Here is a 24,921-nt window from a genome sequence, read left to right as displayed (position 1 = left end):
TCCAGAAACTTGTAAAGGGAGGAATACTTCTGAATGCATTCTATGAGGCCAGCATTATTCTGATACTAAAACCGGACAAGACATTACAAGAAAAGAAATATAGACAAATGTTCCATATGAATATGAAGCAAAATTTCTAAATAAAATTTTGTCAAATTGAAATCAACATTACATATAAAAAAGAATGAAACATCATGATCAAATAGGATTTATCCCAGGAATGCAAGGTTGGTTGAACATTCAAAACTGATTGGTGTGCATCACCATATTAAGAAACTAGGAGTAAAAACCCCCTCCATGATTATGTCAATAGATGCAGAATGCATTTGACAGAATCCAACATCTATTCTTGTTAAAAACTCAGAAACTAGGAATAGAAGGGAACTTCCTGAACTCAATAAAGAACATCTTCAAAAATCCTACAGGTAACATTTGTAGTGATAAAAGGCTGAATACTTCCCTCTAAGATCATGAATATAGTCAGGATGTTTCTGCTTTCACCATGTTATTCAACACTGTATTTAAGCCAGTACAATTAGACAATAAAAAGAAATTAGAGGCTTCCAAGTTAGAAAGGAAGAAGGAAAATTGTGTTTATTCACAGACAAAATGATTGTGTAGAAAATCTAATAGAGTCTACAAAAAGCTACTGGAACTAATAAATGAGTTCAATAAGCTTACCCAAAATAAGTAAATATATGAAGATGTATTGCACAGCTGACCCTTGAGTAACACAGGTTTGAACTGCATAGGAACACTTATACACAAATTTTTTTTCTATAAATGTACTGGAAAATTTTTTGGACTTGTGTGGAAATCTGAAAAGACATTTTCTTTTCTCTAGCTTACTTTATTGTAAGAATACAGTATCTAATATATATAACATACAAATATATACTAATTGACCATTTGTATTATCAGTAAGGCTTGTGGTCCACAGTAGACTGTTAATAGTTAAGTTTTTAAAGAGTCAAAAGTTATACATGGATTTTCAACTGCACAAGGTATGGGGCCCTTAACCCCCACATTGTTTAAGAGTCAGCTGTATTTTTGTATATACTGGCAACAATCAGAAATTGAAATAAAAATATACCATTTACAATAACATCAACAACAAAAAATACATAGGAGTAAATCCAACCAAATATGTGCAATATCCATACCCTGAAAACTATAAAACATTGCTGAGAAGATTCATTGTTAAAATATCAATTTTTTCCACAAATCAATCTATAGATTTAATGTCATCTCAACCAAAATCCCAATAGGGATTTTCTTGGTAGACATTTACAAGCCAATTCTGAAATTCTTAAGGAAATTTATAGGACCAGGAATAGCCAAAACAGTTTTTAAAAAGACAAACGTAGTTTGAAGATGAACATTACATGGTTTTAGGACTTATAAATCTATACTTATCAAGATAGTTTGTTATTAGTGTTTAAAGATAGATGAACAAATAGGTCAGTGATTAAGCCATTCCAATCCTAGGTATTTACCCAAAAGAACTGGATACATATTCCATATAGAGACTTTTACAGGAAAGTTTTTTTTAATTTATTCATTTTATTATCATTAATCTACAATTACATGAAGAACATTATGGTTACTAGACTTCCCCCTTCACCAAGTCCCTCCTGCACAAACCCCATTACAGTCACTGTCCATCAGTGTAGTAAGATGCTGTAGACTCACTACTTGTCTTCTCTGTGTTGCACATCCCTCCCTATGCTCCCCCCCCCCACATTATACATGCTAATCGTAAGGCCCCCTTTCTTTTTCCCTGCCCTTATCCCTCCCTTCCCACCCATCCTCCCCAGTCTCTTTCCCTTTGATAACCGATAGTCCATTCTTGGGTTCTGTGATTCTTCTGCTGTTTTGTTCCTTCAGTTTTTCTTTGTTCTTGTACTCCACATATGAATGAAATCATTTGGTACTTGTCTTTCTCCACCTGGCTTATTTCACTGAGCATAATACCCTCTATCTCCATCCATGTTGTTGCAAATGGTAGGATCTGTTTTTTTCTCATGGCTGAATATCTCATTGTGTATATGTACCACATCTTCTTTATCCATTCATCTACTGATGGACACTTAGGTTGCTTCCATTTCTTGGCTATTGTAAATAGTGCTGCAATAATCATAGGGGTGCATCTGTCTTTTTCAAACTGGAGTGCTGCATCCTTAGGGTAAATTCCTAGAAGTGGAATTCCTGGGTCAAATGGTATTTCTATTTTGAGCTTTTTGAGGAACCTCCATACTGCTTTCCACAATGGTTGAACTAATTTGCATTCCCACCAGCAGTGTAGGAGGGTTCCCCTTTCTCTGCAACCTCGCCAAAATTTGTTGTTGTTTGTCTTTTGGATGGTGGCGATCCTTACTGGTGTGAGGTGATATCTCATTGTGGTTTTAATTTGCATTTCTCTGATGACAAGCGATGTGGAGCATCTTTTCATGTGTCTGTTGGCCATCTGAATTTCTTCTTTGGAGAACTGTCTGTTCAGCTCCTCTGCCCATTTTTTAATTGGATTATTTGCTTTTAGTTTGTTGAGGTGCGTGAGCTCTTTATATATTTTCAATGTCAAGCCTTTATCAGATCTATCATTTATGAATATATTCTCCCATACTGTAGGGTACCTTTTTGTGTCCTTGCTGTACAGAAGCTTTTCAGCTTGATATAGTCCCACTTGTTCATTTTTGCTTTTGTTTCCCTTGCCTGGGGAGATATGTTCATGAAGTTGCCCATGTTTATGTCCAAGAGATTTTTGCCTATGTTTTTTTCTAAGAGTTTTATGGTCTCATGACTTACATTCAGGTCTTGGATCCGTTTCAAATTTACTTTTCTGTATGGGGTTAGACAGTGATCCAGTTTCATTCTCTTACATGTAGCTGTCCAGTTTTGCCAGCACCATCTGTTGAAGAGACTGTCATTTCCCCATTGTATGTCCATGGCTCCTTTATCATATATTAATTGACTGTAAGTGTTTGGGTTAATATCTGGGGTCTCTATTCTGTTCCACTGGTCTGTGGCTCTGTTCTTGTTCCAGTACCAAACTCTCTTGATTACTGTGGCTTTGTAGTAGAGCTTGAAGTTGGGGAGCGAGATCCCCCCAACTTTATTCTTCCTTCTCAGGATTGCTTTGGCTATTCGGGGTCTTTGATGTTTCCATATGAATTTTTGAACTATTTGTTCTAGTTCGTTGAAGAATGTTGTTGGTAATTTGATAGGGATTGCATCAAATCTGTATATTGCTTTGGACAGGATGGCCATTTTGACGATTTTAATTCTTCCTAGCCAAGAGCATGGGATGAGTTTCCATTTGTTAGTGACCTCTTTAATTTCTATTAAGAGTGTCTTATAGTTTTCAGGGTATAGGTCTTTCACTTCCTTGGTAAGGTTTATTCCTACGTATTTTATTCTTTTTGATGCAATTGTGAATGGAATTGTTTTCCTGATTTCTCTTTCTATTGGTTCATTGTTAGTGTATAGGAAAGCCACAGATTTCTGTGTGTTAATTTTGTATCCTGCAACTTTGCTGTATTCCGATATCAGTTCTAGTAGTTTTGGGGTGGAGTCTTTAGGGTTTTTTATGTACAGTATCATGTCATCTGCAAATAGTGACAGTTTGACTTCTTCTTTACGAATCTGGATTCCTTGTATTTCTTTGTTTTGTCTGATTGCCATGGCTAGGACCTCCAGTACCACGTTGAATAACAGTGGGGAGAGTGGGCATCCCTGTCTTGTTCCCGATCTCGGAGGAAAAGCTTTCAGCCTCTCGCTGTTCAGTATGATGTTGGCTGTGGGTTTATCATAGATGGCCTTTATTATGTTGAGGTACTTGCCCTCTCTACCCATTTTGTTGAGAGTTTTATCATGAATGGATGTTGAATTTTGTCGAATGCTTTTTCAGCATCTATGGAGATGATCATGTGGTTTTTGTCCTTCTTTTTGTTGATGTGGTGGATGATGTTGATGGATTTTCAGATGTTGTACCATCCTTGCATCCCTGGGATGAATCCCACTTGGTCATGGTGTATGATCCTTTTGATGTATTTTGAATTCGGTTTGCTAATATTTTGTTGGGTATTTTTGCATCTACGTTCATCTAGGATATTGGTCTGTAGTTTTCTTTTTTTGTGGGGTCTTTGCCTGGTTTTGGTATTAGGGTGATGTTGGCTTCATAGAATGAGTTTGGGAGTATTCCCTCCTCTTCTATTTTTTGGAAAAGTTTAAGGAGAATGAGTATTATATCTTCTCTGTATGTCTGATAAAATTCTGAGGTAAATTTTGTTCTTGGGTAGTTTTTTGATTACCCCTTCAATTTCTTTGCTGGTAATTGGTTTGTTTAGATTTTGTGTTTCTTCCTTGGTCAGTCTTGGAAGGTTGTGTTTCTAGGAAGTTGTCCATTTCTTCTAGGTTTTCCAGCTTCTTAGCATATAGGTTTTCATAGTAGTCTCTAATAATTCTTTGTATTTCTGTTGGGTCTGTCATGATGTTTCCTTTCTTGTTTCTGATTCTGTTAGGTGTGTTGATTCTCTTTTTCTCTTAATAAGTCTGGCTAGAGGCTTATCTATTTTGTTTATTTTCTCAAAGAGCCAGCTCTTGGTTTCATTGATTTTTTTCTATTGTTTTATTCTTCTTAATTTTGTTTATTTCTTCTCTGATCTTTATTATGTCCCTCCTTCTGCTGACCTTAGGCCCCATTTGTTCTTCTTTTTCCAATTTTGATAATTGTGACATTAGATTATTCATTTGGGTTTGTTTTCCTTCTTTAAATATGCCTGGATTGCTATATACTTTCCTCTTAAGACTGCTTTTGCTGCGTCCCACAGAAGTTGGGGCTTTGTGTTGTTGTTGTCATTTATTTCCATATATTGCTGGATCTCCATTTTGATTTGGTCATTGATCCATTGACTATTTAGGAGCATGTTGTTAAGCCTCCATGTGTTTGTGAGCCTTTTTGCTTTCTTTGTACAATTTATTTCTAGTTTTATACCTTTGTGGTCTGAAAAGTTGGTTGGTAGAACTTCAGTGTTTTTGAATTTACTGAGGCTCTTTTTGTGGCCTAGTATGTGGTCTATTCTGGAGAATATTCCATGTGCACTTGAGAAGAATGTGTATCCTGTTGCTTTTGGGTGTAGAGTTCTATAGATGTCTATTAGGTCCATCTGTTCTAGTGTGTTGTTCAGTGCCTCTGTGTCCTTACTTATTTTCTGTCTGGTGGATCTGTCCTTTGGAGTGAATGGTGTGTTGAAGTCTCCTAAAATGAATGCATTGCATTCTGTTTCCTCCTTTAGTTCTGTTAGTATTTGTTTCACATATGCTGGTGCTCCTGTGTTGGGTGCATGTATATTTATAACGGTTATATCCTCTTGTTGGACTGAGCCCTTTATCATTATGTAGTGTCCTTCTTTATCTCTTGTTACTTTCTTTGTTTTGAAGTCTATTTTGTCTGATACTAGTGCTGCAACACCTGCTTTTTTCTCCCTATTGTTCGCATGAAATATCTTTTTCCATCCCTTGACTTTTAGTCTGTGCATGTCTTTGGGTTTGAGGTGAGTCTCTTGTAAGCAGCATATAGATGGGTCTTGTTTTTTTATCCATTCCGTGACTCTATGTCTTTTGATTGGTGCATTCAGTCCATTTACATTTAGGGTGATTATCGATAGGTATGTACTTATTGCCATTTCAGGCTTTAGATTCGTGGTTACCAAAGGTTCCAGGTTACTTTCCTTACTATCTAAGAGTCTAACTTAACTCACTTAGTATGCTGTTACAAACACAATCTAAAGATTCTTTTCTATTTCTCCTCCTTTTTCTTCCTCCTTCATTCTTTATATATTAGGTATCAAATTCTGTACTTTTTGTCTATCCCTTGATTGACTTTGAGGATAGTCAATTTAATTTTGCATTTGCCTTGCAATCAGCTGCTCCACTCTCCCTACCGTGGTTTTACTGCCTCTGGTGACAGCTATTCAACCTTAGGAACACTTCCATCTATAGCAGTCCCTCCAAAATAGACTGCAGAGATGGTTTGTGGGAGGTGAACTCTCTCAGCTTTTGCTTATCTGGAAATTGTTTAATCCCTCCTTCAAATTTAAATGATAATCTCGCCGGATAAAGTAATCTTGGTTCCAGGCCCTTCTGCTTCATGGCATTAAATACATCATGCCACTCCCTTCTGGCCTGTAAGGTTTCTGCTGAGAAGTCTGTTGTTAATCTGATGGGCTTTCCTTTGTATGTGATCTTATTTCTGTCTCTGGCTGCTTTTAACAGTCTGTTCTTATCCTTGATCTTTCCCATTTTAATTACTATATGTCTTGGTGTTGTCTTCCTTGTGTCCCTTGTGTAGGGGGATCTGTGGATCTCCATGGCCTGACAGACTATGTCCTTCCCCAGATTGGGGAAGTTTTCAGCATCTACCTCCTCAGAGACACTTTCTATCCCTTTCTGTCTCTCTTCTTCTTCTGGTATCCCTATAATGCGAATATTGTTCCGCTTGGATTGGTCGCACAGTTCTCTCAATATTCTTTCATTTTTAGAGGTCCTTTTTTCTCTCTGTGCCTCAGCTTCTTTGTGTTCCTCTTCTCTAGTTTCTATTTCATTTATTGTCTCCTCCACCATATCCAACCTGCTTTTAATACCCTCCATCGTGCTCTTCAACGATTGGATCTCTGACCTGAATTCATTCCTGAGTTCTTGGATGTCTTTCTGTACCTCTATTAGGATGTTGATGATTTTTATTTTGACCTCCCTTTCAGGAAGAGTCATGAGGTCCATATCATTTAAATCTTTCTCGGGAGTTGTATTAACAATTTTACTCTGGACAAGGTTCCTTTGGTGTTTCGTGTTTGTATATGGCGCCCTCTAGTGTCCAGAAGCTCTATTCTGGAGCTGCTGAGCCCCTGAAGCCATGTCGGGGGTCGTAGGGGAGCGGTACTGGGGGTAGGAAAGAGCTGTTCCCTGCCTCCCGGCTGCTGTGCCTGTCTCCACTGCCTGAGCCAGTGGGCCGGTCACACAGGTATAAGTTTTTGTCCCAGAGCAGCCAGATATGGATCCCTGCTTTCCACAAGCAGCCAGAATCCCAGTCTCCCCAGGAACTCTGCCTGTATTAACTTTCCAACCCAATAGTCATGTGAGTCTCATGAAAGCACCATGAAATGTAGGTTTGTGCTCCCAGAGATCTCCGGAGCTAGGTATTCAGCAGGCCCAGGCCTCCCACTCCCTCCCTGCTCCGTTTCTCTTCCTCCCGCCAGTGAGCTGGGGTGGGCGAGGGGCTCGGGTCCCGCGGAGCCACAGCTCTGGTACGTTACCCCGTTCACTGAGGTCTGCTCTTTCCTCCAGGTGTGTGCAGTCTGGCACCATCCTCTTTCCTGTTGTTCTCTTAGGATTAGTTGTGCCAATTAAATTTTCTTATTATATCCAGTTTTAGGAGGAAGCCTCTGTCTCTCCTCTCATGCCGCCATCTTTAATCCAATACGATGATCTACATGAAAGTCTTAAGCAATGTTATTTGTAATAGCCCCAACTGGAAACAACCCAAATTTCCATCAACAGGTGAAGAGGTAAACAAGCTGTAGTACTCCTATACAATGGAGTAATACTCAGCAATAGAAACAGAGAATAAGCTATGAATACATCCAACGTGTGACTGAATCTTAAGATAATTATGTTGAGTGAAAGAAGCCTAAAAAAAATAGAAGAGTAAAAATTACATACTGCTATGATTCCATTTATATAAAATCCTAGATTAATCTAATTAATTATTTAGTGTTTCACTGGGGATGAGAGGAGCAGTGGGGAGGAGAGAGGGATTGCCAAGGGGCATGAAGAAACTTCTGGAGGAATTTCATATGTCCATTATGATGACTGCACTAAAATGATACACTTGTGCTGGTTGAATACTTTAAATATGTGCAGTTTATTGGCATGTCAATTATACCTTAATAAAGCTGTTTAAAAAAAAGAAAAGAAAAGCCACTGAGAACCTTAGGGGAGTTTCCATCCCAATCATTTTACTGAAACATCTTCCATCCAGGACACAATGGCCTGTTTCTTCCCAATCGAATGGTTTCGTATCTGTCTTGACTTAGTCCTTCATCAGCAGTTGACTTATTTGAGCACCTCTTCTAACACTTTGTTTTCTTGGCTTCTTAACTGCACAGTCTCTTGGGTTCCCCCCAATCTCATTGGTTTCTCTTTTTCTGTCTCCTTTTGCTGATTCCAACACTTCTACCAGACCTCTGTTGTTAGGAGTCCTCTGGCTTCGGTCTTCATATTTGTTTTCCTTTCCATTTATGCTTTATGTCCCTGAGCCCTGCAGTTCAAAGTTTTGTCACCTGCACCATCCAATAGGATTTTCTGAGATGATGCAAATATTCTATATCAGCATTGACCATTACGGTAGCCGTGAGCCATATGTGGCTATTGAGTATTTGAAATGTGGCTAGTATGATTACGGAACTGAATTTTAAATTTTATTTAATTAATTTAAACTTAAATAGCCACATGTGGTTAGGGGCCACTGTATTGAATAGCTCAGGTCCAGATCATTGTGTTTACAAACTGTGGGTGGTAACCTATTAGCTGGCCTGTATTTTTCCAAAATAAAATAAACTAGAACATATCAAGGGGTGTCACATACAGTAAAAGTTGCCTCATTTTTCACTAAACTATATACTAGGTTGCTGTAACTATGTATGGATATAGTTATATATATAGTTTCACATGTATATATATGTAGGATCACATGTAGTTTTTTAGGGAGTTTTGTTTGTTATTTAGTTGAAAATCACTGATCCAGATGCTAGTGATGCCTGTATTTGTGTCTTCAGCTGTGAGCTGAAGACACAAATACAGTCATTTATTTGTCATCTTGACATCTCTTGGATATCTAGAAGGCATCTCAAGTCTGGAAACTTGTTTGTTTTTCCTCCAGTTTTCTCATCTCAGCAATGGCATCACTTTTCTTCTAGTTGCTGAGGAATAGTGACCTTAATTCCCTTTCTTCCTGCCCCCCTTCTGTGGTACCCTCTGCCCCCACATTCAGACTAGCAGCAAAGTCTATTGACTTTGCCTCTGAAATGGATCCCAAATCTACCTACTTAATTTCCATTTTGGTTTCCATCAGCTTACTCTAAGGCACTGGTGTCCCTTGCCTGGGCCACTGCCACATTGGTCTCTTGTCCACTCTTACCTTCATAAGACCTTCTCCACACAGCAGCCAAAGGGATCCTTTAAAACCTAAATCAGATGATGTTGCTTCCCTACTTAGGAGCCTCGAGTGGCTTTCCATCGCACCAAGAATGCTCTCTCCTCACCTTACTTGGATAACAAAGTCCTGGCAGGCTGGCCTCGCAGCCCCAGTATGACTCCCACACACCCACCTTGGTCTTTCTGTGCCAGGAACACCCACTTCCTGGCTTGTTTCTCTGCAAGGCCTTTGCCCATGTGCCATGACCCAGACCGCCAGATCTTACCCAAGCTGGCCTCACTTTGTCAATTCAGGTCTCAACTCAGATGTCATTTCCTCAAAGGGTCAGCCTTTCTCTCACTAAATTAGTGTCCCCACCTCAAGTCGGAGTAATCTGTTTTGTAAGTAAATGAGATATGTTTTTAATTAACAGCCTAAAATACGTACAATACAGTATATTGTTGTAGACTTACAAATTATGTGAATATGAAATTTAAAATTAGTTTTTTGTGAATGTTAATATATTATAAATATAAGACAAGTTCTTTAGATTTTTTAATCACAGACATATGCACATCATGATCAATTTTTTGAAAAAATTTGAATTTGATTTGAATTACTAAATTACTTTTGTCTTGAAAAAGAAAAGTCTGTAGTCTAGGGTACATTATTCCTTATGTGATTTAGTCTTTACTAGTATAATGACCTTTATTAAAACTGTTATTAAAATACTGTAAAAAAATTACCAGTTATTAACAAGATAAGCAATAGGGTTTGTAATTCTGACCTTTGCTTTCAAAAAAAGGAAAGGAAATCTATACTCAAATACTGAGACTTTCTGTAGCAAGTCAAGAGGTAACAGAGTCTAAAAAAAATGAAATTGAAACTGTGTACAGTATAGTATGTATTGTCTAAACCACACAGTAAAAGATAGGAAATGCGTTTAACTTTGCAAAATAAAAAACTGAATGAAAGTGTGAAATTTGGGCATTATTTTATTGTGGAAAAATTTTAAATTAGGTAAAATTATGTTCAGGAAATTAAAATAGGGCCTCATTTTCCTTCACACGTATTCCATTCTGTCCACGGTCAGAAATGGTGGTGATTAAGCTGTTTTTGTCCTTTGACCCACTTTGAATAGCTCTCCAAAGGGTGTAATCCAAATTGCAGATTTAAGGACAAAGATGTTAATAATTGTTCATAAAGCCAGGAAGCACCCATTGGTGGGGGAAGTAAGCAGCTTGTAGAACATTAATACAATTAATAAAATATTGTATAACCATTAAAGATGATTTTTAGGAAGACTAATGTTGTAAAGAAAAGCTTCTGACAAAATGCTAAGTGAAAAAAAGGATATATTTGTACGGTATGATCTTAATTAGCCAAAAACAGTTTTCATGGAAGAAAATATGTTAGTGATTCATTCTGAGAAGTAATTGCTGCTGGTTTGTATTTTCCAAGTTTTCTAGAAAAAGCACATATTACTTTTATAATAGCAAAACATTTATTAAAAAACTTTTTGGTGGCTAATAAAATATTAACTATTAAAATGCATTTTAGAGGAAGAGACCAGTTGGTAGCGATCATTTGGTCTAGGTGTTTATGACTAAGGCTTGAATTTGGCAAGGGAGATTATCTGAGAGCTATTTTTCAGAAGGCTGGAATGGAGAGGAAGGTTTCTCTCCAAACCATCCTTAGAGGTTTTCCTCCCAATGTCCCTGATATACATGCATTTTTATCATTCATTGGCTGTCACTTGGTGTTCAGAAAGTCTGACTCTTCAGCTTTGTCTTTGACAAATATAAAATAGGCAAAGTAATTATTATTTAATAAATGTGACTTCTTTGGTAGCCAAATATTTTAAATCATGAGGCAATAGCAAGGGATTCCTATTGGTATACAGTGGGAACCATTCTAGACAGTTCTTCAGTCTTAGCTTCTCATCCATGAATAGGACATGAATTCATTTTAGTGGGTCTCTCCCCCAGCATTACCGTTTAAGTGAAATTAGAATAAAATAGAATATATGGGGTGCATTGTGTATAGTAAGTATTCATTAAATTTTTATTTCAGGTGTGTGTGTTTCTATGTACTGAACTGTAAATGTACAATGGGTGTTTAAAAACAAACTATGATTTGCAGTCAAAAAAAGTTAAAAGACCCTTATTGTGATCTAGACCAGTGAGTCTCAATATGATCTTGGGATCAGCAGGAGAGGTATCACCTGGGAGCTTGTTAGAGATGCAGGTTCTCAGGCTCTACCTCAGACCTATTGAACCAGAAACTGAGGGGAGGCCCAGCACTCTATGGTTTAACAAGTCTCCTTGGTGATTCTGATGCAGACTTAAATATGAGAACCACTGGTGTAGCCTTGTTGTTCCGGTGTGGTACGGACTAACACTGGCATCACCGGACAGCCAGATGGTGATGCAGAATCTCAGGCCCCAACCTGGTCCTACTAAATCAGAATCTACATGCTCCCTGGGTGACTGGTATGTTCTTATTAAAGGTTCATTAGAGGTTGAGAAGCACTGATCTAAACCACACACGCCTTCAGGAGCCAAGTAGATGATAGGAACAAATGAAGGAGCCTGGTTTTCTCTGTAAAGATAGCGTAAGACAGCATCGTGGCATGAAGTTTAAGCGCTCTACCTTCGTTTGAAAATTTCCTGTATTGAACCAGGTGGGGTTAGCACATCCACCCAAACTTATCAACTGAAGTTAAATGCGATTGACCTCAATTACGTAAAGCAGATTTTGAATCCAATTTTAATAGAGTGACCCACCCTCTTATTCACTTCTTATGATCTCTCTTAGGAATTCATCAAGGAGCTGCTCTCTCGGATAAGAGGCATGAGGAAACTGAGCCCTCCGCAGAAGAAGACTGTATAATTCTGGTACAGGGTGGACTCTCCAAGAGACGAAGAGGGGTCCTGGCATTTGAACCTCATGAAGTCTCTGTTAAATAATAGGTGTCCTTCTGAGCAACTTTTTTTGGGGGGTAGGGGATCTATTAGACATTTATTCAAGAGTGCTCTTTTTTTTGTTTTTAAAGATTAATGTAACGTTTTAATAGCAAACCTATCATGACTGGTTGCAGCCCAACCAGGGATTATCAAACCAGGCAGACATGTCAGGATGGGCTGGGCCAGGCAGCATTTTCTTCTTCCAGAAATTGGAGGTTTAGGACCTAACTGTACAGGGATGATGGTTTTCTTACAACCAGTTTGGTAATCCTTTTTTCTTAAGTTGTACATTTGACTCAGATGTTGAATTTCTTGTACATGTATATATCTAAGTTAAAATGTACATGTGAGTTGTACCTCACATTGACGGAATAAACTTGTGGTTGTCTTTTAATGGGAGGTCGCAGCACGTGTGTTTTCAAGAGGCCACTAGGTATTTTTCATGTGATGGTTGCTGACCTTCAACATTCACTTTATGCACCAAAGTGAAAGAATGCAGTGTATCTGTTATTTTAATGAGCTACACCACAAAAAGTTGAGTTGGTCAAGGGCTTAATTCGTGGAGTTTGTATTATTTCATTAATTGGGATGCTTTGCCAGGTCATGTACTTATTGCCTCATTTGTGGTATTTTAAAGTTTTACAAGCCCTTAATTTGAAGAGCTGTTTGGATTTCTAGAGGAATGCCCGTACTGAGTGATATTCTGCATTGGGAAAAGGAAGCACTGTGTAGCAATTAATTCTCTGCTCTCAGCCAAATACTGTATATTATTCTCTCTCCCTGAAAATAGGCAAAAAGAAGTTAGCAGATTATGTATCTTTGTCCTTAGAAGTTGAGCCAAACCTCTGTGACTGGGCAGTATCAGAAAGAGCCAGTGACCTGCATGCCGAGCAGGGGTGGAGGTGAGAAAGGAAGTTGGTATGGGAGGGACTGCTGTTTGGAAGCACAGAGGAGATGGTGCTTCTGGCTTCTCCCAGTGGCATGTGGTGAGGACTCTGGCCCCTGGCCCTAATTCTGCATCCCAGACCCCTTGCTTGGAGCTGTGCCTGGGGCACCTCCCCTGCCCCTCCCAGTTATATTCCAGCTTCTTGGGGAAGGATCAGCATTCTGATGGATATGGATGGGGTGAAAGGTCAGAGTAAAACCGCTTCCCCCCCAGGAGGCCCGTGCTGCCTCCCCACAGAAACCCCAACTACTGTAAGATGTCTCTAGGTGACCCTGTCAGAGGACAGAGGTCAGGCATTTTATATCAAGGGTGCTCTGAACATATTTTATTTTTTAAAAGAACTACGTTTGTTGAATTTTCTGTATACTGGCAAGCTTCTGAAAATGTATTTAATTTTGTAATGTTTACCAATGATTTATTTACAAGCTATTTACTCGAATAAATGGAGCTGCTTACAACTCTGCTTACATGCTCACCTTGCAAAACACGTTAACGTGATGGCTTTACGTTGTCAGAGGCTCTGCTGCTGATGGGGCCATGCACCTGTACTTAGCTTTTCATTTCCAGGACATTTTCAGGCTTTGACCCTGGCCATCTCCTTATGAAAGAAAGGAAAGGAGCTGTACGGAGCATATTTCTGGGTTGAGAAGGAAACAGGAGATGGACTCTGTGTACTTGACCCTGCCTGGGTTGTAGGCCATGCTCCATTCATTTAATTAAAACTCCCTTTTCCCCATATGATATAAATCCTCAAGAAGATTTCAGATTAATAAGATATTCCAGTTATTGTCAGAATGCCATGTGCCCATCAATACAGAAAAACACAGAATTTGCAGATTTCCTAGGTGTGACCAGCCCAAGTTATGGTTTTCAGATGGAGCAAGAATTAACATTTCCTCCAAAGGCCTCTAATCCTCCCACATAATGTACTCCTCCCCCGCCCTCCCACTCCCTTTACCTTCCTTCCCTCTTGAGGGCCTGGCATCTCCTGACTCCCCTAAGTCTTCAAGCCACAGGCTTGGACCTCCTCCTGGGCTTCCCATCTCTGCCCTCAACTCACCTTCAGTCACCAAGCTCTCCCTCCACTCAGACCTCTCAGATCTGCCCCCTGTTAAATCCTGATTGCTGCAACTGTCAAGGAACCAGCTTCCTTGTATCCAGTCTTGCCTCCCTCTGATCTGCTCTCCACCCTGCAGCCAGAATAACCTTTCTGAAAGACAGCTCTGATCACTCTGCCCCGCTTCTTATAACCCAAACTCCTCTGCATTCCTTACAAGGAAGTGGTCCCTGCCTCTTGGCCTTCCACTGATATGCAGTCCTACTGAATAACTGGGGTTTCTGGAACGTATGTATTTTTTCCTTCTGGAACTTTGCAAAAACTGTTGCCTCATTCTAGAACCCTCTACACAAACAGGCTCTAGATACCCTCCTGACTCTGCGATCCTTGAGGGTGGGACTGGATTTTATAAATCAAAGGCCAGAATTTTCCTTTAAAGAGATTTCATGCCCGGAAATGGTGGTTTTGTGGACAGAATTTACTTTCACAAAAGCCACTTTCTCTTTTCCCCCTTGTTAACAACAAAAAAGGGATGGTGTCATGGGGTGATCAGGGACAATAGCCCAGTGGAAGAGAGACACCCCTAGTTTACAGAAAAACGGCACTGTAGGGTGAGGTGGAGAAGACTAGCACCTGGCAGTTTATGCCTTGCATCTTTCTCTTAAATCATGTGCCTGAATAAGAGTAGTACTTATCACTTGCTATTTTCAAGTGCCCAAATTAAACTCCAAAAGCAGATTTGTGACCATAATTTATTTGCAGTATCACAGTCTACGCGGTTGTTTACTGAAACCAAAAATAGAAAATGAGATGGTATATATGGTACTACCAGGTTGGTTCTTGTCAGGTCACAAAGAGATCCATATACAGCGTAACCCAACACCCTGTGGCTCAAGGATGCTTGAGAGTAAGTGATACACTCTTTGGTTTGCCTATTGTTAGCAGCAGGAAAATACTCCCTGGTACTGATTAGAGTTTTGATTTACTCACTCAAACCCCCTTTCTGATAGCTCACAGATAAGGGGACAAATAAGATCATTGGTCTTTGTAAAGAATTTCCTTATAGCAGTTGTTAGCACAGCACCTCCTTTCAGCTGTAATCTCAGCATGAGTATGTACTGACTACAGCGAAGGCTTGCGTCATTTTCACAGAGTACCCCCAAAGCCCTAGAGACTGGCCTCTTTCTGAAATGGGTGATGGGTGAGGAGTTGAACAAAATAATCTCCAAACCATCTGGAAAAAGTAAGCATAGTTTTTTTTGCCCCTGAACGTTTTCTTTCTGTTGCAAAGAGATGCCCCTTCTAGAGCTTAGAACTCCCTGCCTGTATCTTTAAGTTAGGGGTTCCCCAAGCTACAGCTCATGAAGGCCTAAGGAGATCCACAAAAACTGTGAAATCTTGCAGGTGGGAGAGAGAGAGAGAGAAAGCAGATTGAGACAGAGCCACACACTGAGCAGCACAGAGAGATTGTGTGCTAGAGAGAGAGTGCCAGAAGGAAGAGAAACATAGAATAGCAGAGAGAAAAGAGCAGAGAGGCATGCACGTTCCAGGGAGGAGAGGATCTATGCTCTCACTGGGGTCTCCACATGTCCATACCTAGAACTGGTGAAGAACTGGGGCTCGGGACTCTGGAGGCCTCGGCCGTCCCGGGAGTCAGGGTTGCCTGGTGTCCCAGAATAGCTGGTGGCAAGCCTGGCCTCCTCTCTTTGGCCTCAGACCTCTCTGAATCGGATTTCCCAGTCTCCTTCCTTCCACTTCATGCCCAGATGTTCTACCCCCCTGGCTGCTTCCACGGATGATAGCTGCTCTCAGGGATGCTGCCCCAGGAGTGAGTGATGGCCAGGGAGGGGGCTGGCCTCACACCCCCTTACATGCCTACCCCGGCATGTTCAGGAGGTAGAATCCAGACCTCTTTCCTCTTCTGCTTTCCACGATGGGTTCCACCAATGGGTGCGCTTGATCACAAGCCTTTGGTGTAGATTTACCTCCAACATGTCCAGCTTCCCAGTATGCTACAACTGCTAATGCCTATCGCCTAACTGGCGCACTGGCTGTGAAAGGACGCCTGGAGAAATTCTTTCCCTGATCCGGAGCCATCTCCTATCCACTTCCATCACCTTATTTAGGTCATCAAACAAACCAACTACAACAAGCACGCAAACATGGGTGAACAGCACTATCCCGCCAGTGGGTCTCAGCCTCGGGCAAGTTCACTATGGATTCAGTGTGACTAAAGAAATGACAGTAGAATGTTCTTGGGGTGAAAGGGTTATACCCAACTTTTATTTCCATGGTGGCAGGTCAATCACTAGAATCCCATTCACTCAGAGCGAGTCTACATGCAGCAAACCCATCCCTGCCTCTGGGCCTCTCTGCCTGCTCAGTGGTCCTCTGGGCCTCTGTCCTCAGCGCTGCCACTCCAGCCTCTGCTCTGCTCTCCTGCAGCCTTGCGGCTATGCCACCATGTTGCCCAGAGCGCACGGTGGGCAGGGCTCTTTATATAATAGAGTCAATAACGACACATTGCCTACATATGTGTAGAGAGTTAGTCAGCCAGGACCAGGTGAGAATCCTGGCCGCAGGAACCTTCATTTTATCCACAAATACCAAGCAATGCATAGAAGAAAAGTCCATTTGTCATCCCGTCCCTGGGAAAAAAAGATGTCCCTTGACAAACCATTTTTTTTGTGTGTGCATTCTTTTGTTTCCTAGGTGTGCAAAGAAAGAAAGCAATTGTATTATATTTGGGCTGGGAGTTTTAATTCCATAAGATATTTTATAATTTCCAGGAGGAAGTGAGTCCTTAATTGCTCTCTTTGGCTTATGTTTTATCATGAGTCTCATTTAATCCAAAGCAGTGCTGTGACCTTTATGATCTTTATGTGGTAGAAATACTAAACATATTTCTTAATGCCACTACACAAAGCAGTTGCACTCTTGATGTTAGTTAGGAACAGAAGTTGCCTCTGCTTCAGTACTTCCCCCCCTCCACCACCTGAGATTAAGGATCATCCATCCGTCTGATGAACCAGACGAAGCCATTATTTCTAATGAGTTCCAGAGCCTGAAGGCAAAAACCCTGTTAAAGCTGAAACTCCCATTTTTCTGCCAACAGCGAATATCAAACTTAAGGTTCCCTCAGTGATATCTGTCCAGGGAAAAACAAGCAGAAATTAATGGGCTTTAGAATCATGACCCGTCATCGATCCGATCATCTCCCTCAGATGCTAACTTCATTACTAAGGGTCGTAACTTCCGTGTTGTCTGAGTTTTAGATCGTTGGGGGTGAGTCATTGGTAATTGGGAATATTTGCTGAGGATTAGGAAGGAATGTTTTATGACTAACTTTTCAGATGCTTTTATTGAATTCACTGAGCCTGGGAGTTTCAATAGTGTGCCACCCAAGGCTTCATAAAAGCTTTCAAATTACCTGTGATTGTCAGAGGGAATCGGCTCCTGAAGAAGGTGGATGAGCTCAACCACTGCACTGCACGTCGCGTTGTTAAAATAATGCTGCTTCCTCTCCTCCTCCTGCCCCCGTTTTAAAGTGTGGCCCTGAGACCAAGCTAGCACCACTGATTTGGGAAGAGTCCTCCAGGAACCAAACTGCGGGTAGGAGAATGGCGGATTTAGCAGCACCTGCTAGGAGGACGCTCCAGGGCCTTGTGGCCTCTCCCTGCCAACGCCACCCTCCTTTCTCTCGCATTCCTTAAGCCCCTTACCACGTTAGTGTCGGAGGCCCCCCAGCCAGACATTCGGGCTCCTTCAAGCTAAGCAGCAAATACTCCTGGTAGACTGCCCAGGCTCTGGTCATCTTTGCTTTTGTCAAATTCCTTATTGAACAGGAGGGACCGGGTGTGTGAGGGCTAGTGAAGGTGGGGAGGGGACACAGCAACGGTCTCTGAATGTCCTTAGGCTGTTTACCAAACACAGTGTGGTACCTCTCACAGCAGCCCTGTGATGTGAGCAGAGTGCTGTCCGCATTTACAGTTAAAAGCCAAGAAGGTCAAACTCTTTGCCTCAAGATAGAGCCGAGTGGGCACATAAATAGGAACCATACTTTTGGAGGGCAACTTAGAAATATTTATTGAAATATAACACATTAATATCCTATGATTCAGCAGTCAGACTTCTTAAAATGTACCTAATACTTGTACAAGTATATGTGCAAAGGTTCTTTACACAGTATTGCTTATAATAGAGCAAAATGGAAACCAACCCATGCCCATTAATGAGAAATACGTAGTTTTAAAAAGAATGAGGTACAAACCTGGTGTTGGCTACTAAGAAATTACAGGGGAGGATTTACTGTAACCCCCCCTTAAATAAATAAATAAAATTATATACATTTTTTTTAAAAGAAGAAAATTGTCATCAGCAGTTAACTTGGGGTAAGAATATGGTGTTAGGAGTTGGGCAGACCACTAATGTCTAGTACATTTCTGTAATACTTGAAAATTTTTAAATAAGAATAATTCACTTTCTGAGTTCGTTGGGTACATTTCTTCTCCCAGAATGGCCCAAAGCACTGGTGGCTAGAACAGGCCCCAAAGGCCCTGTCACTATTCACCTTGGTAACTCCACCCAGCGTCCCCCAGGCTCTGCATGGCCTCCCTGTCCAGCTCACACAACCACATGCTGTACGTGAGGAGAAACACCTTCCACGCTCAAGCTGCTTTCACCTAGGGACGCTGTCGTCATCACCAACGCCTCCCTGAGCAAGTGGTGGCGACATCAACTGCCTTTCACTGAGCGGTCCCTCTGCTGCGCTGTGCACCTGGCCACAAGCTGTACTCGCCGCATGAGACCGTGTGATTCCTGTTACACAGACAGGGAACTGAGGCTGTTGTTCCCATTATATAGACAAGAAACCAAGGTTTGGAGAGATAAAGTAGCCTGAAGTCATACAGCCTGGTAATGACTAAGCTTCCGTTTCAAGGCAGGCAATCTGATCAAAAAGCCTATTCTGCTAAACTGTGAAAAGCTTATCATCCCAGGCAGAGCTAGGACTCCAGGTTAGATAATGGTCTGGCTTGGGACGTGTGGGCCATCACATCTTCTGGCTCCCCTCTGTGATACAGGCCTTCCTGAACACAGTGTGGCCACCTCTCAGTATTAAAAACAAAAAATAGTAAAATTAAGTATGTACTGAGGCAGGCTCTAGGTGCTAGACTAAGCAGTCTGTGATTCTGGGTTGTTGATCTGAATATTTCCTTCACAGAACACTTCGCACACTGCTAATATTGTGGACAAAGGTCTAGTTTAGAACATTGCCTGGGGGGGTAGGAGGCCAAAGATAGCAAGGGAGTGTGTGGGGAAGGCTGTAGCCTGCAGTGTGGTCTTCCTGTGGGCATTGGGTGGGCTCAAGGAGGTTGACAGAGTAAAAAGAACACTTGGGTCTGTCACCACACAGCCTGCTGCCCTTGGGCAATTGATTCTGTCTCTTTATCTGTAAAATCCAGAACATTTGTCTTGAAAGGAACAAGTGAGCAATTAATCACAAAGGTCTAGCATAGCCTACATGTCTACAGATGCGAGGTGGGGGCTTCCTTAGATTAGAAGCTTGAGTAGCTGAAAAGATGTGGTGCCTGTCACTCAACCGCCATTCAGGTAACCAGTCAATAGCCCTGGGCTTGGAGGCAGACCTGTGTGTGGGTGACTGGTCACCCCGGCTCTGCTGCTCACCGTCTGTGATTCCCAGGGCTGCCTTCAGGCCTCCCCTGGCTTCCTTTATCTGTGAAGTGGTAAAATAACAGGATTAGTGTTTATGTGTATGTAAACATATTTATATATCAAGCACCTTGGTACTGTTCCATAATTATGAAGATGGTGCCTGTAGTTACAGAGTACTTGGCAAATTTTCAGTTGAATTAGTTACGATCAGCACCCTTAAAGCCCTGGCCTTTTCTGCCCCCTCTTCCTTCCTGGCCTGTTCCCTCCTTTGCCTGACTCTGCTAAGCCGCAGGTGTGAAACCAGCTCAGTGAGGTTGGCTGTGCACCTTAAGGCTTTGAGGTAGCAGCTAGGTGTCTCCCTCTAGAAGCAAGACTGGAGTGCCTGGCCATGTACCCCTGAATTCCCAAGCCCTCAAATTCTGTAGCTAGACACTTGGAGGACCTGAAAAAACTTTTTATCTTTGTTGTTTGTGTATTAACTGTGTGCTTTTTGATATTGAAATATATTTGCATCACTTCTCCCTTTTGGTGCCAAGGGATGGAGGTGGCAGGTGAGCAAGAACCCTAAATCCAATCAATGGCCATCCAGTGGGCCAAATTCTAGATGGGAAATAGCCCTTCATGTTGAAGGTTCAGAGAAGGAAAAATTCACTTAATGAGGCACACACATTTTTCCCAGCATTTCTCAGGGCTGATGTTCTTAAAATCAAGGACAAGGTTATGGAAGATCATCTTTAATTAAACCTGCAGTCAGTCCCTCTAGGGCTTTGTGCTGTGATCACCTCTTAAATTATATACTCCAATTAGCAGAGTCCTTCCTCCTGGCTTGAGGTTTTATTTGCAGTCTTGCTGTTTCCTGGCAGCTCCAATCTGTTTGATTCTCTGGAAGCATTGCTATAGGATTTCTTCCCTGGCTGCCTTAGGTTGCATTTTCTCTTCCCAGTTTTCCTTTATTCAGAGGCTGTTCCATCTCTAAAACCACCGCCCCACTAGCTCTCATTCCTGGCTCTTCCCCAAATTGGTCTCCACCTATCCATGGTATTTTAATAAAGATGTTGATCAGCATTTTCTTTGCTTCCAGAAAGAAGTTTATGGAAGCTATGTTCCCTCCTTCAGCCAGAAAAACCAAAGCATAAAAGGACTTCTAGAAGAGGGGGAAGGGGCCTCCTTAATTGTGTGACCCGTGCTGACCCTCCCCGCTAAAGTGATTATAAAAAGTCAGTTGATTTTTTAAATGTCATCACGCAAAAAGTTGATCACTTAAAAGAGAACCAGAAAATGTGGAGTTTCTTTCATATTGTCTACATATTAACCCTAAGGAGACTGGCTTCTTGGAATATCTATTAAGAAGACCGACAGCAAAAGAGAAAAAGAAACCAAAAAAAATTTTTTTTTATTTAAAAGAAGAGGATCAACAGTAATTTCTTAAAAATCATTGTAATAAAATTTTTCTGGTGGACAAAAATCTAGGGAATAATGCTGAAATATCTATATCAGTCTATCATCTATCTGTTTATGTGCTTGTCATATAGATAACACCGAAGCCCTCACTGACCCATGCCTCTCCATCTACAGAGATAACTATTCACCTGAATTTGATATTTATCCCTCTTTCCTTTTGACATGCTGCTTTGCATAAACATTTAATCATTTCTTTATACTATGGAACTTCTGGCTTGGCCTCAGATGTTTATCAATATACATTTGAGCCAAGCTCTTCCTGTATAAAATTCTTATGGAGTGTGGCTTACCCCACTTCCAGAAGCCCGTGTGTGGCCCAGGCAGGTTAGGTACAGTGCGGGGAACTCATCCCTGCCTCCAGAAACTAGAGCTCCAGAGCAGGTGCCCTTATGGCCACAAACAGGGTAGGGGGTGGGCATTGGCCACATAGCTGTAAGCATGCTTGATTTATGTGGCATACTTAAGGCGCATGCTAATGAAGGCTTTTGATTTATACGATTACCTAGGGGGAAAAAACATATGGGGAATGGAGATAATCCTGGAAGACAAAGAAAATATTAACACAGAACAGTCTCAAAAATACAAAGGAAAAGTGTGGCAGCCCCCTCACAGCTCCGTGTAGCCTAGGATAGCGGCTTCACTGAGGGCCGAGGGGCATCGCACTGCCTGTTTGTTTTCCTGGTCACGCTTCTCCTAAGGAGACGGCAGCACTGATGGAAAATGCCTTCCTTCCTCTGTCTCCATGCCAACAGTGAGCTTACAGGTCCTGTCCGTCTTAGTCTGTCCTCCCCATGTCCCCAGCAAGGACAGCCCTGGCGGCAGCGTATTGATTACTTCCCTGACCTGCCTCGCCGTGACCTCAGTCAGGCTCCGCCTTCCTCATTCCTCCCAAGCTGAACATCCTCTTTTACTGTCCCACCTTGAGGCCAATTTTGCAAAGTCTGGAAGGAAAAGAAACAATTTCCTATCATCTGTAATAAATATGTCCTTGGAATTGAATACCCGAAATTAGTGTGGCATTTTATTGTTTAAAAAGTGTTTTCATCTGTGCCATTTGATATTCACATCAACTCTATGAAATAGGTGAGGCAAGTATTATTATTATTAAAAAATTTCTTTATTGATACTTTAGAGATGAAGAATCTAAAGCTTGAAGAGAGTTTCTAAAGAGAATTTTAGGCTTTCCAGAGATTTCTCAAGTTCCCAGAGCCAGTACATAATGGATCTGGGACTCAGACACAAATATTCAACTCTTAACCCTGTGATCTTCCACTAGGTTATTGTTTCAGGGTTCTTCAATGAAACAGAACCAATAGTATATATGCACACACACACATACATGTATTTGCATGCATATGTATGTGTACATACACATATACATGTGTGTATGTATAACATTTTCTGTTTTAAGGTATTGACTTATGTGGTTATAGGGCTGGGCTGACAAAATCAAAACCTGTTGGACAGACTGCCAGGCTGGGAACTCAGGCTTCTGTTTTGAGACAGAATGGGGAATTTCGGATTTTGCTCTTCAGTCCTTCAACTGATTGGATGAGGCCCTCCCACATTATCAAAGTTAATGTCTATTTACCATGAATTGATTATAGATGTTAACTACAGCTACAAAATACCTTCTTAGCAACACCTAGATAGCATTTAATTAAATAGCTGGGTTCTCTAGCCTAGCCAAGTTGACACATAAGACTAACCATCACAATACATTATAGAAATCTTAGTGTAAGTCTCAATGTTGTGGTGGAAGTTAAGAGTTAGCACACTGGGATGAAAATGAAATCCATGTTTTGCAGTAGCCTGTGTTCCGTAGAAGATGTGTCCCCAGCAGGCAGGTCTGCATCAAGTTCAGCTTTGGGTCCCTGGCACCCAGAATAATACCTTGCTATGATAGTCCATCAATATATATGTGTCAACTCACTTTGTTATCTCAGAGAGGCTGATCATGGAACTAACCATAACTTATAAAACTGGTAGCTTCCAGATCTTTCCAGCTCTGGAAATGCCAGAGTATGCTCGGGACTGCCAGGGATTGAGAAATTGGATCCACACTTCCTAGCTGTGCCACCTTCCAAGTAACTAAACCTCTCTGACCATTTTCCTCATTTGAAAATGGGGGTGACAACTGTATCCACCACATAAAGTTGTTGTGCAAATTAAAGGAACTAATGCATGTGAAGAGCTTAACTCAGCACCTCACACGCAGAAATACCCAAGAAATATTAACTATTATTTCTGTTGTCTGCAAGTCAACCCAAAATTCTTTTGCTTTGAGCCCCACATTCCTCAACTGTAAGAAGTCCAGAGTTCTACAGATTCTTCTTCCCCAAACATTTCTTAGATTCCCAGCTTACCACTCTGAATTGTGCACATCAGAAGCAGTATGATAATTAAATAAGTGATAACATATTATCTTATGGAAGAGAATCCTTCCAAGTTCAAACAATCAAGAGTAGCCTAGTATGTTAATCTGCTTGGGCTGCAATAGCAACCTACTGCAAACTGAGTGGCTTAAACAGAAATTTATTCTCTCATAGTTCGGTAGGCCAGGAGGCCAAGATCAAGGTGTGGTCAGGGTTACTTGCCTCTGAGGCTGTGAATGAGAAGCTGTTCTAGGCCTTCCAGCTTCTGACAGGCTCAGGCACTCCTTGGCTTGTAGGCGGCTGTCTTCTCCCTGCATCTTCACATTGTCATTGTCTTCTTTGTATGTCTGTCTGTCTCTATGTCCAAACTTCCTCTTTTTATAGGGACACCACCGGTCATGCTGGATTAGGGCCCACCATAACCATAATGACTTTATCGTAACTGGATTATCTGCAACAGACGCTATTGCCAAATAAGGTCATATTCACAGGTACAGTGGGTTAGGACTTGAGTATCTTTTTAAGGGGACACAATTCAGCCCATGACACCCAGCTTTCACAATGACCTCAGTGAATTGTAAACCATGCTTTTGCTTTGTCCCTAAGGCCATGTCCTTTAGCTGCTGAATAAAGGGGCCATCCCAAACCACACTGTCGTAGGTGCAGAGGGACCCCAGCCAGACTGCTGGTGGCAGCCCCTGTGCTGTTATTTTAACATCCACTGTTGTTGTATCACAGCATCTTTTTTATTTGTCCCAATAAGTGCTCATTTAGTTGATAGTGCTGAAAGACCGGTTGCACTGAAAGTTACAAATAAAAGGCTAGGTTGAAGGCCAAACACCATGATATACAATGTTACTATTGTGTTTGGAAGACAGGTTGCTGAAATATTAGAGATAAAGTTAAATACTTTTTTAAAGCACCGCTACATGGTTGTTGATTTACACACTTTGAGAAGTTGGTTCTCCCACTTTACATTCATTCCCGGGTGAAATGAGTTTTGATTACACAAGAACTCAGGCCCCCATGTAGTACTGCCGCCCCGTGTGTCTATAGCGCTGTAGACTCCCACACGTTTTCACAAGTATCACCTGGTTGATACACATATCCTGTCATAAGATACAACCCTGAAGCATAGAGGGAGGCAGATTGTCCCCACTTTGCACATGTGGGAACTGAGATACGGGGAGGAGAAGGCAGGGTCTGAAGGGATATCCCATTCCAGGGCTCACTGCACAACCACAGGGGGAAGA

General features: G+C 41.4%; 1 protein-coding gene across 1 annotated transcript in view; it reads left to right on the top strand.

Annotated features, from left to right (window-relative positions):
• Positions 1-13,560, top strand: part of PPP1R14C (protein phosphatase 1 regulatory inhibitor subunit 14C) — a 93,044-nt gene extending 79,484 nt beyond the window's left edge. Inside the window, exon 4 of the mRNA XM_036906957.2 lies at positions 12,008-13,560. Coding sequence (XP_036762852.1) covers positions 12,008-12,082 — 75 coding nt within the window. The 3' untranslated portion in view covers positions 12,083-13,560. The remainder of the gene's footprint in view (positions 1-12,007) is intronic.
• The last annotated feature ends 11,361 nt before the right edge of the window (positions 13,561-24,921 follow it).

The sequence above is a fragment of the Manis pentadactyla genome, chromosome 12, assembly GCF_030020395.1.
Source record: "Manis pentadactyla isolate mManPen7 chromosome 12, mManPen7.hap1, whole genome shotgun sequence".
Classification (NCBI taxonomy): Eukaryota; Metazoa; Chordata; class Mammalia; order Pholidota; family Manidae; genus Manis; species Manis pentadactyla.
The sequence above is the reverse complement of the archived record's forward strand: the minus strand, read 5'-3'. Positions and strand labels throughout refer to the sequence as shown.